Below are 16,617 nucleotides of genomic sequence, written 5' to 3'. Positions count from 1 at the left end.
ATCCTGCTTAGAATAATTTATCTGTGACTCATATGAATCATATACACACCAGGAAATACAGGGGGTGGTGCAGTGGGGGGACTGGTTTTCTTGAACTCTGCCAGGCCTTGACTGTAGGCAAAGCTATTTACATTCCTCTCCCATTTTAGGGCTCAGGAACTTTTGGCCAGAGTCCTGCTGTTCACGTTGTTTTAGGAGAGACAGTTCCTGGGAACCCCGTTACATGGACTGGACCTGGATTTGCCAGGGTTCTCTCTGGGGCTGGCTTGCGATTTGCTGTCAACAACATTCCGTTTCCCATGGACTTCACCATTGCCATTTCCTACGGAACCCAGGTATCCTTTAACTCTCCAACTTCTTTGGTGGTGAAAAGCTGACAGAAATACATTCTTGAACTGTTTCCATTTCAGCCTCGTTAGAATAGGCTCATCATCAAAGGATCTGCAAAAAGCGAACATCTGGGGGGCATTCTAAACCCAAGGGTTTCCTAAAGATACTGACGCCGCACAGTGAGCCATATGGATGCATGCTGTATCCCGTGGAGACAAGCCACAGTTGAAGTTATATATTTAAGGTGCCAGGTTTAAGGAAGTGGTGACTGTTTGTATAAGAAAAATAAACAACTAAAATAACACAAATCCTGCCCTCCTGGGACTTTCCTTCTAAAAATTTAATAAACCAACACATGTGCAGAGATTCAGACTCACAGGGGATGCAGCAAATGCATTTGTTTGCATCTGGATCTTACCCTGAAACAAGAGAAAGGCCAAAAGCAAACTGCCCCTTTTGTATGCCACCACGAGACCCCCTGCCTCCTGCCTTTTAAGAAATGTCTAAAACAGAATAGAAGCCAAATTAGAAAAATAGTTGATTTACACCAGTAGTTCCTAACCTTTCTTTGGATCTAAAATCCACTGAACATCTCCTTTGAAACATGTTTTATGTGGCTGGAGGGGGGTGTGGTCTTAGAAGCTCCCAAGCCCAACTAGGGACCACATTGTGAAGGCTCTCACCGTGTATCACATGCCCAGAGCAGCTGATCCACTTTGCAATGCGTGATAGGATGTAATTCTCTATTTCTCACTTACAAGTGAAAGCCAAGGAACTTCAATGAACTTTGGCTCCATGCATATGATAAGAAAGCCATTAAAAAATATAGATAGATTATCTATAGAGAGAATATATCCCTGACACCTTAAAAAAGCTTTTCTAAACTGTACGGCTTCTAGAATATAGCTCATTTGCATATCTCTCCAATGTGTAGATTCCTTTTGTAACGGATTCCAAATTATTGTTCCGTGATCCAGAGCTATGATGAATGAGTCAACTCCCTGGGAAGTGGGGGTTGGGGATTAGGCTTGCCAGGAGAGTTAAGGTTTTTCCAGGCCCATGAACCATGAGAAACAATGTTTTTTCTGCCTGGATCACAATTTAGGCATCAGAGAGTTGGGCCTGGGAGTGAACCTCTAAGATTCTTTCAACTCTACAACCCCCCCCCCTTTTTTTTGAGGCTGAGTTTTGCTCTTGTTGCCCAGGCTGGGGTGCAATGGCATAATCCTGGCTCACCAAAACCTCTGCCTCCCAGGTTCAAGAAATTCTCCTGCCTCAGCCTCCTGAGTAGCTGGGATTACAGGCATGCGCCACGGCCAGCTAATTTTGTATTTTTAGCAGAGGCGGGCTTTCTCCATGTTGGTCAGGCTGGTCTCGAATTTCCAACCTCAGGTGATCCTCGATCTCCCAAACCAAAGCTCTTTTCCAAGTGGCCTATGGGTTGCAAATTCAAGTCCATGCACTCTCCTTTAGCTATGTATGTGTGCGTGCGAAACACTTTCCTGCATCCTCGCAGTGACATGCCTTAATGTCATGCCTGTCTAGTCTGCAGATGACTGGACTGTCCAGATCGTGGTGAACCCCCCTGGAGGGAGTGAGCTCTGCACACCCAGGACTCCACTGTCAGAGCCTCCGTCTTTTGCCTTACCAGCGGCTACCAGGTATGTTTCAGGCCTGTCCTCAAACACTGAAGGCTTCATAGAATTTTCTTCATATATCAATAATTTGTATCTGGGAACTAAGTGGGAAAAGAGGGGGACCGAAGGAAATTATAACATATATTAAGTACTTACTGTGTGCTGCACTAGGCTTTACATTTAATATCACTTTTAGTCTTTATAACAACTCAGTACAGCAAGTTTTGTCTTCATCAGATGAAGAAGAAATTGAGAAGGAGAAGACTTAAATGATTTGCTGAAAACTCTTGCTAGTATGTAGCAGAACCAGGATTCTAGCCAGAATATCCTCTCTCTAAATCTTGAATGTTCTTTTCCAGTCCCCAGGTGGCTCTGAAATGTAAGAAAGCAAAATGCAACAAGAAAAAGAGTAAAGCAATCAGCTTGATTACTCTAAATAGATGAGAGTCTTTGAGGTAAAAGGGTACTAATTTTGAGGCCACTGATTTGGCTTCGTCAGAAACTAGTGGCAAAATAATTTTTTTGAGATCCTGTTGACGTTAGCATGAGAGATGGGATGAGGACCTCTGTCCTATCCTTTCCCCAGAGTTGTCATGACAACCCATGGCCAATAGTTTCTCACAATTTGCTGCTTGGCACAATCATATGGAAGAACCACAGAGGATCTGAACGTGACTTTACCGTCCAGCCAGCCCACCTGTGCTGATCTAGACCTACAGTGGCTGCAGCCCCACAGAGGAAGTGACTGCCCAGTACAAGTGCAAGACTACCAAATACTGTGGCCATTTAGCTAATACAATTGTATGTGGTCTGAATTTTTGCTTTATCTTTCTTAATACAGAATCATGCTGCTTCCCACACCCATCTGTTTAGAACCAGATGTACAATATTCCATAGACATCTATTTTTCTCAGCCTTTGAAAGGAGAGTCCCACGCTCATTCACACATCCTGGTGGACTCTGTAAGTATCACAGAGCTTTGTGGGTGCCTCCTTCGATACTAAACGCCTTTATAACTCTACTTTTACACTCTCTAGTGAAGTGTGTTTTAAAAATGTACATGTATTTGCTCAATTATAAAAGCCACCTAATAGCAATTATAAATCTTATATAACAGTATATCGCAGCAATGGTTTGGAGTGTTTTACCTATTATGTAATCATGGAAACCCTGTGTGGTAGGTACTTTCATGGTTTTACAGAGGATGGAACAGAGGCACAGCGTCACAGAGCTAGTGAGTAGGGAGTCAAGAATCAGAGCCGCCCTGCCTGCTTCTGCACCCCTGCCCTGAGCCACGACAGCACCCTGGCAGTGGAGGAAATGTGAGAAAGAAATCTAACCACAGCCATTATTTTCTAAGTTCTCATTTTATACATCCTATACTTTTGTATCATAGAAATCAGAGTGCTTATACAATGTGTAGACCAATTTTTTTCACCTCACTCTTCATCATAAGCATTTTCTTTTCTTTTTCTTTCTTTCTTTTTTTTTTTTGAATGCAATGGCACGATCTTGGCTCATCGCAACCTCTGCCTCCTGGGTTGAAGTGATCCTCCTGCCTCAGCCTCCTGAGTAGCTGGGATTACAGGCATATGCCACCACACCCAGCTAATTTTGCATTTTTAGTAGAGATGGGGTTTCTTTATGTTGGCCAGGCTGGTCTCGAACTCCTGGCCTCAAGCAGTCCACCCACCTCAGCCTCCGAAAGTTCTGGGATTACAGGCGTGAGCCACCATGCCCAGCCAAGCATTTTCTTATGGTATGTGTGCAGTCTTCCTATCTTTACAAACCATGCGTAATATCTCCTGAGTGATTTCTTCCAGCATTTTTCCCCAACAGGGGGGCTATTGGCATTCCTTCCAAACTTCTTACTCTGCACAGCCCTTCAGACGCAGGCTTGTCCCTGGGGAGAGTTGGGCATTGAGTAGATTTATTTAAGTTACTTATCTATTGTGCCGATTCCTGGTCATATAAGTTGCTTCCACTTTTTACTACTATGCATGTTTGATACATGTTTGATACATATGTATATTTGATACATTTGAAATATACATATATTTGATACATATATACTATGTATACTTGATACATATTTTTTAAAATATTTTAAAATATTTTCCTACTTTACCTAAGATGTTATGGCTCTTGAAATATGTGTCAAAATATTTTCTGGAACATATTCCTCAATTAAGGTTTTTTTCTATTTCTTTTCTTTTTTTTTTTTTTTTTTTTTTTTTTTTTTTTGAGACAGAGTCTTCTCTGTCACCCAGGCTGGAGTACAGTGGCACAATTTCGGCTCACTGCAACCTCCACCTCCCTAATGCCAGCAATTCTCCTGCCTCAGCGTCCTGAGTAGCTGGGATTACAGGCACACGCTACCATCTGGCTAATTTCTGTATTTTTAGTAGAGATGGGGTTGACCAGGCTGGTCTCAAACTCCTGACCTCAGGTGATTTGCCCACCTTGGCCTCCCAAAGTGCTGGCATTACAGGCATGAGCCACTGTGCCCAGCCTCCGCAGTTCTTAAGATCATTAGTAATGTACTAAGGTACCAGTTTCATCCCACCTCCAACAGAATTGTATAGAATGGCGTGGGATTTTTAAAAAGTAATTTCATGGGTAAAAATAAAATTGCTTTGTTAAAATTGCATTTCTGCATTTTTGTGAGAATCTTCTAATATCATGACTTAATTGGCAAACTACAGCCCAACAAAATTTTACTGGACTACAGCCAGCCCCATTTGTTTATATATTATGTATGGCTGCTTTCAAGCTAAAAGGCAGAGTTGAGTAGTTGCACAGAGACTTTATGGCCACATTTCATCTGGCAACCATAATCAAAGTTGTTCTAAATCCTGCACCTAGAGGGATCTGGAACAGTTGAGGTGAGAAGATCTACATGGTAGATTCGACCATACTGTAGTAGAAATGAAGTAGAAAGTAGAAACAAACTCTTAATTGGGAATTTTAAACTGTCATTATTTTCCTAACCATATACTCCATACTCCATTTCTCCACTGAGGAGCTTTTTCTCTTTTCTTTTTTCTTTTTTTTTTTTGTTTTTTTTTTTTTTTTTTTTTGAGATAGAGTCTCACTCTGTCACCCAGGCTAGAGTGCAGGGCACAATCTCAGCTCACTGCAACCTTCGTCCCCCAGGTTCAAGCAATTCTCCTGCCTCAGCCTCCCCAGTAGCTGGGACTACAGGTATGTGCCCCACCCCTGGCTAATTTTTTGTATTTTTTAGTAAAGATGAGGTTTCACCATGTTGGCTAGGATGGTCTCTATCTCCTGACCTCATGATCTACCCACTTCGGCCTCCCAAAGTCCTGGGATTATAGGCATGAGCCACCGCCCCTGGCCCAGGACCTTTAAATAGAACTGTACTCCTTAACCAATATATGAGTTACAAAACAAAGGAAATCAAATCTGATAGGTTTGATTTTGGGGAAAAAAATGCTGAAAGGAAATGGGAACGCAAGCAAATTGAACAGAATGGAAGAAACTAATGATGTCCTAGATCACTAAGGGATATCACTGTTATTATAATAATCAGAAAACTCACATTTATAAAAGCCAACATACTCTTCACTTTAAATCTATATCCTAAATATTTCTAAACTTTGTAAATTCCAAAGACTACCACTTGATACTGTACTAAAGGCATTCGTCCAAATTATCCATTCATCACCCATTCATTGAGTATATATGGGCCAGGCACCACGCTGGTCCTGGAGTGCAAAATATGGTTCCCGCCCTCAAATAATTCTCAGCCTGATAGAGAAGAAAGACATGTACATAAAATCATTACAATGATGTTTAATAGATGCAATAAGTAAATAATTTGGAATTAATTTTAAAATGCTATATTTGGGCTGGGCATGGTGACTCATACCTGTAATCCCAAGACTTTAGGAGGCTGAGGCGAGCAGATCACTTGAGGCCAAGAATTCAAGACCAGCCACATGGTGAAAGCCCATCTCTACTGAAAATACAAAAATTAGCCAGGTTTGGTAGCACATGCCTGTGGTCCCAGCTACTTGGGAGGCTGAGATAGGGGAATCACTTGTACCTGGGAGGCAGAGGTTGCAGTGAGCTAAAATTGCACCTGGGCAACAGAGCAGCAAGACTTGGTCTCAAAAAAATAAACACTGCATTTGATCAGTTTTCAATCGATTATTCTCTTACATATAGCTATGGGAAAATGTGAAGTATGAATAAAAGTTAAGAGAGTAACCCGTAATTGGCAACTGTCAGAAACCTCAGAAGAAGTCCAGACCTCTGTTTTAGGTCAGATTCCCTAAAGCAGAAACTGAGACAGGGACTGAGTTAGACGTGATTTATTGAGGGTGTGTTCCTGAGAGAAGAGGAGTGAGGAAAATAGGGGAGGACAGGGAAAGGAATCAAGCAAGGATGTGATCTCCACTGAAGTGTGGCCTCAAGCTGATCCCTTCTGGAGCTCTGGAGCCTGGATTGCACCACACTGTTGAACCTCCTTGGAGCCAAAGGAGTACCTTATATGTGCCCAGCTACAGGTTCATCACCACCAACACCCACCCCACCATGAGTGCATAAACCCCTGGAGCAGGTGGCTGGGTATAGTTTTCTGAAGAAGGGAACAGCTGTGAGCATTAAGGAGCCAGTGCCATAGCCACTAGAGGATGAGTACACCAGCCTGCCAAGGCAGACCCAGGCCAGGCACCTACAGTGTGCACTGTGGTCCCTGACCCAAAATGTCCAGAAGGAGAAAGTCCTTGCACATTTCATTGTTACAGACTAACATGATTCGTGCCACACTGCCAATTTTGCTGCTCTGGGAAAATAAGATACTTGACTGCTTGGGATGCTGCCCTTTCAAGGTTTATTCTTTTCTGCAGCCAGATTAACATTTGCATCTAAGACCAGGGGATATTACCAAGAAGACCAAAGAAAACTTTCATTTAACCACAGTGCTCCTTCTGCACAAATGCATTTTGTTTGGCAAGCACTGTGAGATCACTGAAATTTGTTTTCAGTTACCCAGATTATATGGTATGTGCATGTATAAAACTGTGTTTAGAGTAAAAAGGATATTAGACATTCTAGAATATAAAACTGCCATTCTTTTTAAACCATGGAATAGAATACACTTGGTAAACATCAAGTCCTTAGAAGTTTCTAGTAGAAGAAGTGAGTCATGGCATTACAAAATCCTATAGCTGACAGGGACTCTTGTCATCTGGTCCATCTGCTTAGTTCCCAGAATGGCCAACTCAATGGCTCGGACCAAGAGCTGTAAATAATCTCTGGTTGGCTGCCCTCATCCCCAACCCCAGCCCATCTGGCCTTCTTCTTCGTCTCTCCCCCCTTGGTTTGTGTGAGGAGAGCGCAGAGTCATTTTCATATCAACTTAAGGATACAGTAGTAGACCTATAAATATTCTTTATTAAATTTTTATGAAGCACCTACTATCAGTTAGACACTGTGGTAGGCATAGGTGTAAACAAGACACACACTATCCCTGCCAACCCAGTTCTTATTCTCTTAAGGGGAGACACAGACAACCAGGCAATGAAAGCCTGGGGTTGGAAGTCCTGGACGCTGTGGCAGGGCGCTAACCCAAAAAGCTCAGCGTGACTCTCACAGAGGTTCTCAGCAATCATCTGACCCAACTCCATGCCCCCTCCTTTTTTTAACCTTTAAACATAGTTTTATTGCAAATATTTTCTAATATTCCTTACCATCCTGAAATGAAATTTACAGGCACGATAGCCTACTACACATATAACTTCCAAATAACATCAATGTAATATGCTAATATTAATACAAAGGAAAGTAATAGTTAAATAAATCATCAGACTTCAGTATGTATAAGCACAGGCATGAGTAACCCGAAGATGCAATGAAGTGGGAAGATGCTCACATAGGTAGAATCACTGCAGGTGAGATAGCCACGAAAGTAGATGTGTAGTAAACATGTTTACCTGTTTAAGAAAACATAGAGTAAGGCTCTCAGCTCAAACTATAAACAGGGTTTTCTCCTTCATGAATATCCAATGGAACTTGTAAAAGCTATAGGGGCATTTTTGTGAGAATGTTGCACATTTCTGACCGCCACCTGCTAAATGCCTGTAGTAAGTATCACTCTATTGCTATGACAACTAAAGCCACCTCCACGAATTTCCAAAATGCTCCCTCAAGGGGTGGTACCTCCCATACTAGGGGTCACTGGGTTGAAAGGATAAGCTGGAGGGGCACAGCAGAATGGAAAACATTTTTTTCAGATTTTTATCCTGAGGCAATGGGAAGCCTCTACAAAGTTTTAAGGAGATTATCTGGACAAACTGCATTTAAAAGGATCACTCTGACTTTAGTGCAGAAAATTGATTGGATGTGGCAAGAGTAGAGGCTGAGCCATCTGATGGGCTGCCATTATAATCATCCAGGTGGCCTGAATTAGGGAAGTGGCAGGGGAACAGAGAGCCATAAATGCAACCTAGACACATCTAAGAGGAAGACTTGGCCAGGCTTGTGATTTGATGTGTGGGGGACGTGGGTTAGGCAAGAGTGTTGTTAGCAAAAAGGCAGGTGTCAAAGATGACCTTCTTCAGTTTTCTCCACTGAGCAACTTGGCAGGCAGTGGCATTGCTTACCAAAAATAGGCACAGAAAGAAAAGTGGGGTTCAGACCTGTTTGCTTTGCAGTGCCTGTGGGGCAACTAATAGGCATTAGATATCAGTGAAGATCTGGAGCCCATGATTGGCAGGTGCGCAGGAGATGCAAATTCAGATGCTGGCACCCATTCAGATGGTGGCCCAGTGTGGCCAAGATCATCTAGGAAGTAGGTGTAGAGTTAGGAGAGAGCTGATGAGAGACCCCTGAGGAACTCTAACATTTAGGGGTAAGTTAAGGGAGAAGTACTGCATTGGCTTGAAGGGTGAATAGGAGATGAGGCAGCGGTGATGGCAAGGAAATGATTTTTTTAAGAAATTTGGCTGTGAAGGAGTCAAAGGGCAGAGACAAAGGCAGTGACAACAGGAATATATGAGATTGAGAAGGTGATTTTACAGATGGGAGAGACTTGATTGAGCACATTTAAATGTGAGTTGAGAGGAGGAGAGCAAAGAAAACAAGCATCATTTGCAGAAGAGTTTTGTGAGGTTAGAGGAGTTAGCAGCAGGACACCTTTTTCCGCTGTAATACCTCTTCCTTTGTGAGCACTCAATGTCCCAGATGGGTGGTAAGACCCGAGAGCCTGGAATTTGAGAGGCAGGTAGTAGGAAGCTCCAGGCCTTTTGCTGGGGTCTAGTTCCTCTTTCTAGCAAGGAGGTAATGACATATCCTCAGAGTGCAGCGGAAAGAGGAGACGCTGGTAAATACAGTTGAGTTTTGAACAACTTGGGGGTTGGGGTATCAATGCCCCATGCAGTCAGAAACCTACATATGATTTTTTACTCCCTAAGAACTTAACTACTAATCACCCACTGTTGACTGAAAGCCGTAACAATAACATACAGCCAATTAATATATATTTTGTATATGTATCACATACTGTATCCTACAATATAGTAAGCTGGAGAAAAGAATATGTTATTGAGAGAATCACATAAGGAAGAGAAAATATGTTTATAATGTTTACATTTATTAAGTGGAAGTGGATCATCACAAAGGTCTTCATCCTCTTCATCTTCCTTATGAGTAGGCTGAGGAGGAGGAGGAGGAGGAAAAGGAGGGCTTGGCCTTGCTGTCTTGGAGTAATAGAGAAATCCACACAGAAGGGACCTGTGCAGTTCAAACCTGCGTTGTTCAAGGGTCAGCCCTGGTCATCTGGGGTTGTGATGCCACCATCTGGGTGTGTCAAAGGACAATTAGGGAAAAACTGAAGAGGGTTCAAGTAAAGGGCTATGGAAGCTGGTTTCAGGATGGGTACAGCAAAAAGAAGACCAAAAGAAAGGCATCTGTGCACAGGTTTAGTCTCCGGACTTCACCTGCTGATTTAAAACCCTTTCAGTGCTGCTTTTAACACCAGTTGTTCAAAATGACCACCTTGATGTTATTACTCTTTCAAATCTAAGACAAACGTATCAGCAAGTAAAAAATATGATGACAGTGAAAAGAAAAGGCTTATTTTATTTTCTTTGCCATAAGTCCAGAAATATAAATATTTAAAGATTTCTTAAATAATTGAAAATCTTAAAAGTCTTCAGGGCTAACCAATTTAAAGGATTGACTTAAGCCTCCTTTGAACCATTATTTTCATAGATCTAATTTTTTTATATAACTAGAATCTTAAACAGCAGATAGTTTAAACATAAGACCTTTCTCATTCTTTCAAAAGCTTGGCCTTCTTCCCCAAATCAATTCACTGGAGAATTTCTGCAGCAAGAAGGACTTAGATGAGTATCAGCTGCACAACTGTGTTGAAACTGCCTCAGCAAGGGGACCTCAAGTGCTCCCGGGTGCCTGTGAAAGGCTGATTGTCAGCATGTCCGCCAAGCTGCACAATGGGGCTGTGGGTGAGTATCTGCTTAATGAGCTCCACTGAAGCACTGACATCCATACAAATGCTTTTTGGAATGTGAGCAAATAAATTTATGTCAGCCTCCACTCCAAACAACAACCAAAATACCCATCTCCCAGTGATTAGATACACAGAGTGGTCTGCTGATATGTTGGAAGCACAATGCACAGCACAGTCAGTGCGTAAGAGAGGAAGTTTGCAGCAGCATGGAAAGGCTAGACGGCTGGAACAATGGTCCTGAAATATGCATTTGGAATTCTAGGGCTGGGAGGAACACCAGACATCTTCTTTCATCCCCAAATATTTATTTTATAAATGAGAGTATTGGGGCTCAAAATCTGTATGTAACTTGCCCATTTCATTTAGCTATGGAAGGGTTTCTCTCCCTCAGCACCACAGCTAGTGCTCGATTTACGACCACGATTGGTTCTGACAGACCGGTCGTAACACGATTTGGTCGTAAGTTGAGTAGGCTATATGTACAGTACTGCGAAATGATGTTATAAAAATCTTTAAGTCATATTTTATCATAATTTTCTTTCATTATTGTTATATATCATAATTTTCTTTGTTCATTTTATGCCATTTGTATCATCTCTACACCATTTTGTTTCTTATTTTTACATTTGTCAGGTTTAAGTAAAACATTGCATTACCAGTACAACTGGTTTCATATTTGCAAAACATACAAAATTACAAAATACAGGTGCATACAAAAATCCAAAATACAGGTGTAAAAAATACCATAGGAAACATTTTCCCAATTGCAAAACATATCAAAATATATAAACATGTACAAAACATTTTATTGGCCGCTGGTGCTTGGCTGCGGATGGTTGATGTCGTCATCTGAGGCAGCAGTTGGGGTTACCGGAGTTGGTTTTCTCATAAACATGTTGAGCTTTGTCTGAATTGTATGCCTTTCACAGCTTCACGAATTCTTTCTTTATCTTTCAAAATCGTCGACACAATCGAGTGTGATAACTTTGTATCACGTGCGATCACATTCACTTTCTTTCCTCCTTCGTACTACTTAATTACCTTCATTTTCGTGTCGAGATCGATGGCCTTTCTTTCCTTGGCAGGCTGAGGCGTAGACAAAGACAATTTCCTCTTGGTAGACATCTTGGGAGGGGTTTGATGAAAAATATCCAAGACACAAAACACAAATTGCTGTACCGAGTCTGGGATAACAGTTGAAATGGTGCACGTGGAGATGGTAGTGCTGCTGGAAGCTGGTCCACACTGTCGTACGCCCAACTGGGCAACATTTTCGCTGCCAGACGCGGAGCAGTCGTGGCTAGCGATTGTGGTCGTAAAGTCGAATGGTCGTAAGTTGCATAGGTCGTAAGTCGATCAATACCTGTGCTGAAATTTTGAGCTGGATAATTCTTTGCTGCAGGGGCCTGCCCTATGCACTGTCAGGTGTTCAGCAGCAGCCCCACACATCTCATATTAGTACCACCCTCCCCTCGTTGTGACATCCAAAAATGTCTCCAAACTTTGTCAAATGTCAGCTGGGGGAGAAAATCATCCTTCCGTTGAGAAGTGTAGCTATAGAGAGATAGCTACAATGAGAGGTGAGGCTTCCTGAGTGTTAGGCAAATGCTTTTTCCATTAGGACAGAGCTGTGAGTTCAGGGTACCCACCATCTCATGAAATATATGGAGTAGGGGAAATAATAAACTAGTAAGGGTGGGGGACGGGGGCGCAGGCATGGTGGCTCATGTCTGTAATCCCAGCACTTTGGGAGGCTGAGGAAGGCAGATTGCTTGAGGTCAAGAGTTCAAGACGAACCTGGCCAAAATAGTGAAACTCCATCTCTACTAATAAATACAAAAATTAGCTGGGTGTGATGGTGCATGCCTGTAATCCCAGCTACTCAGAAGGCTGAGGCATGAAAATCACCTGAACCGAGGAGGTGGAGGTTACAGTGAGCCAAGATTGTGCCACTGCACTCCAGCCTAGGCCATAGTGTGAGACTCAGTCTGAAACAAACAAACAAACAAACTAGTAAGGAGTATGGTGGCAGATACCTGTAGCCCTAGCTACTCAGGAGGCTGAGGCAGGAGGATTGCTTAAGCCCAGGAATTCAAGGCTGCAGTGAGCTATGATCACACCGCTCCAGCGTGAGTAACAGAGCGAGACCTTATCTCTAAAAAATAAAGTAGTAGATATAATTCAGCACCAATGTAGAACATCAGGAATTGAAGTATTAATAATGCCACTAGTATTAATTACATTAGACTAATTATTCAAAACCAATTTTAAGTCTGTTATTAACTTGTTAAATAATATTTATTGAGCACCCAATGTACCAGCATTGTTCTAAGTACTTCACAGACCTTATTTCCTTTTATCCATACAACAATCCCACTAGGTAGATCCTATATTTTCCCTATTTAACAGATGAGGGAGTGGAGTGTTTAAGAGGTCTTAAATGAAGGAGAGGTGAACTACAGCTACTAACAAGGTGATGTGCCTCTCTGCCTCTTCATTTATTTCTTCCTCCCTTCCTTTGTTCCTTGCAGCCTGCAAGTGTCACCCCCAGGGCTCAGTGGGACCCAGCTGTAGCAGACTTGGAGGCCAGTGCCAGTGTAAACCTCTTGTGGTTGGACGCTGCTGTGACAGGTGCTCAACTGGAAGCTATGGTCTGGGGCATCGCGGCTGTCACCGTACGTAGCAAAACACACAAGGGGAAACACTTGCTCACAGTCTTGACATTTTGACAGCATGCAGTCATAGGGGGAGTTTTTACGGGGAGGAGATTTGAAACTTGACTACGTTATTCAGACTATCTATATAGATAAAATAGACTGAACTTTTTTTTTTTGCTACACTTCATTCATCCATTCATCAATGGGCCCTGACTGTAGGCAGAGCTGCATTAGAAACTGAGAGTAATAAACAAGATATAGTCCATGCCTCTGGAAGTTTGCAGTCCATAGCCAACGGATGGTAGTCCAGGTAAAATGTGAATCACCATGGAGGGAGCTGGCAAAGCCAGCTTGAGGATCTAGCTCAGAAGCCCAGTGGCTGGAAAGGCTAAAACAATGGTAAGATTGGGGAATCAAGAAAGGGACAATGCTGTCACCATGGGCAAGACTTCTCCCGCTGAGGATATCTCCCTTCCTCATGCTAGGGTTGCAAAGAGGCTTATAACTCATTTTATAAGTCACCCATTGATACGGGTTTAGATGGGGCTTCATCCACAGCTGACAATTCAGCCCTCATGGCTATGATGTTCAGGTATATAGTTCTCTCTTCACCGTGTAAATCATTAATGAAAATACTGTTTCTTCACATTCCTACCTTAGGAACCATGAAAACCTACAGGTAGGTTTATTTCCTTTCCAAGTACGGAAACATATCTTTTCAGTCATAACTGAGAGAGAGGGTTCTTCTTCCTGGGCATTGCTTGGGCATGGCCACCCACCCAGCCCATCATTGGACACATCATTGCTTTCTTTTCTTTTCTTTTTTTTTTTTTAAAAAAGCTGCAAAATGCCTCAGATGCACAAAGGAGTCTAGACAAAGGAACAAACGTTTCTTCCATGTGCCACCCTATCAGATAAACTGGCATCACATTTTCACACAGGGAAGATTGCCTCAAGGGATTCAACAATTTATCAGAAAAGGATTGGGCCTCTTCCATCTCACCTAGGAAAAAGAAAACTCTGATCATGTTAAGATGGGTTCTTACATGGTTTATAATCTAGAGGTTATGTTAATACTATACTATTATTATAGTATAGTATTTATCTATGTTAATACTATAATATAGTGTAGTATTTATATATCTATATTAATACTATACTATTATTGTTGTGTTGTATTTATATATCTATATTAATACCATAATATTAATACACCTAAGATATATGGAAGTTTAAGTCGCTGAAAACATGCTACTTGTTTGGTTTCTCTGTATAAACAACAAATGTTCATGAGACCCAATTGTTCACAGTGTGCTGTTTATCAAGTGAATCAGTGAGTTGTTATTTAACTAACATTTACCTGGAACTCATTATATGCTCTGCCCTAAGCACGTTACAGGCTTACTTGATTCACCAGGATTGGGACAGGAAATGTGACACCAGAACTGTAACTCTTTCACCCCCACACACCACACGTCCCTGCCCTAGCATATTTCTCTTTGCTTTATCCAGCATGTCACTGCCATCCTCAAGGATCAAAGGATACTGTATGTCACCAAGTAACAGGACAGTGCTCCTGCCGCAGCACGGTGGCTGGCCGCTGCTGTGATCGCTGCCTGGCAGGCTACTTTGGATTTCCCAGCTGCCGCCCTTGCTCTTGTAATGGGTTTGCTGAACTTTGTGATCCACAGACAGGGTCATGCTTCAATTGTAGAGGCTTTACAACCGGCAGAAACTGTGAAAGGTATGGAATTCATGTGCACTTTAATTTTTAGGTCTTCTACATTTTGTTCCAATCTCCTACTGGAGGTCTGTTGAGTAGACTCAGTAATATTTAAGTGTGAGAGGACTGTTATGGGTGGGAAAGAGCATTGTTTCCTCATCCTTCAAAATCATCATATGAGCCAGAAAATGGTGGATTAAATCAATGACACACATTTGCCTGGCATGTTACTTTCTATGTTCCTCAAATATGACATGTAAATTGAGTGTTATTACATAGGGTTTAATTGACTATACCTTGAGACTTTTGATATAAAACCAAAAGTCATTTTATAGAGCAAATGAACGTCTTTTAAAATATTCAGTTTTCATAATTGCACTCTTTTAAAGCAGAGCAAATCCTCATTGGCTAACGTGATCTTTTCCTGGGAACATTTTGGTAAAAGAAAACTGTCTTGACAGGTGTATTGATGGTTACTATGGAAATCCTTCTGCAGGACAGCCCTGTCGTCATTGCCTTTGTCCACATGATCCCTCAAGCAATCAGTATTTTGCCCATTCCTGTTATCAGAGTCTGTGGAGCTCAGATGTAATCTGCAATTGTCTTCGAGGCTATAGAGGTATGCAGTATAGTGCTGGATACAACTTTTCCTATCTCACATTGCAGTCTGTAAAATGATCATATGTTCATAATTTATTTGTCTTGGACAAATGTGTGGTACAGAAATGGTAAGAAGATACAATATAATAAATTGCTGCTTTATTGAACAAAGAATGAACAATTGACAAACCAATGACAATTAAAACTCACTGGCCACTGAGCTATAATTGTTTGCAAATAATGTTCTAGAAAAGTAATTGACCAAATAAAGGCCAAATCAATTTATTTAAAATAAAATTATCACATATTAAGTAAGATATAAATGTGATAAAATAGCATATATATTACATATAACAAGCAATTAAAAACTAAAAAATGGAATTAGTCAAATGCTTTCTTTGTGTAATTTCAAATATTCAATTTGATATTTCACAGATATAACTAATATTTTCAGATATCTTGAAGCAATATTTGGGCATTGTACAGACATTGCATAAGTCTTAAAACATGTATCTCTTGCTCAATTAAACATTTTATTTATTTATTTATTTGAGACAGAGTCTTGCTCTGTTGCCCAGGCTGGAATGCAATGACACAATCTTAAATTCACTGCAACCTTCGCCTCTGGGGTTCAAGAGAGTCTCCTGCCTCAGCCTCCTGAGTAGCTGGGATTATAGGTGTGCACAGCTAATTTTTGTATTTTTAGTAAAGATGGGGTTTTGCCATGTTGGCCAGGCTGGTCTCAACTGACCTCAGGTGATCTGCCCGCCTCAGCCCAAAGTGCTGGGATTACAGGAGTGACAGCCACCATACCTGGCCTAAAAATTTTATTTTAAAGACTTTAAGAGGGCTAGGCACAGTGGCTTATACCTGTAACACCAGTACTTTGGGAGGCTGGGAAATGCTTGAGGGAAGATTGCTTGAGGCCGGGAGTTCAAGACCAGTCTGAGCTGCATAGCAAGATCCTGTCTCCACAAATAAATTTTTTAAATTAGCTAGGCATGATGGATTGCATCTGTAGTCCTAGGTACTAGAAAGGCTGAGGCAAGAGGATTGCTTGAGCCCAGGAGTTCAAGGCTATAGTGAGCTCTGATTATACCACTGCACTTCAGCCTGGGGCCTGGGCAACAGAGCAAGACCCTATCTCTAAATATATATATACAAATAAATAAA

At 41.7% G+C, this 16,617-nt stretch overlaps 1 protein-coding gene across 4 annotated transcripts in view; it reads left to right on the top strand.

Moving 5' to 3' along the window:
* The window catches only part of LAMB4 (laminin subunit beta 4), a 109,821-nt gene that overhangs the window by 50,501 nt on the left and 42,703 nt on the right, over nt 1-16,617 (top strand). For all 4 annotated transcript variants that reach the window (XR_005203143.1, XM_017546836.2, XM_037745114.1 and 1 more), the window contains exons 15-21: nt 150-335; nt 1,876-1,991; nt 2,809-2,929; nt 10,282-10,459; nt 12,996-13,139; nt 14,634-14,865; nt 15,306-15,463. Coding sequence is in view for 3 of the 4 variants with exons in the window: in XM_017546836.2 (XP_017402325.1) it covers nt 150-335; nt 1,876-1,991; nt 2,809-2,929; nt 10,282-10,459; nt 12,996-13,139; nt 14,634-14,865; nt 15,306-15,463 (1,135 nt within the window). In the remaining variant the exon portion in view is untranslated. The remainder of the gene's footprint in view (nt 1-149; nt 336-1,875; nt 1,992-2,808; nt 2,930-10,281; nt 10,460-12,995; nt 13,140-14,633; nt 14,866-15,305; nt 15,464-16,617) is intronic.

The sequence above is a fragment of the Cebus imitator genome, unplaced genomic scaffold, assembly GCF_001604975.1.
Source record: "Cebus imitator isolate Cc_AM_T3 unplaced genomic scaffold, Cebus_imitator-1.0 Scaffold192, whole genome shotgun sequence".
Classification (NCBI taxonomy): Eukaryota; Metazoa; Chordata; class Mammalia; order Primates; family Cebidae; genus Cebus; species Cebus imitator.
This window is presented reverse-complemented; position numbering and strand designations above follow the sequence as displayed.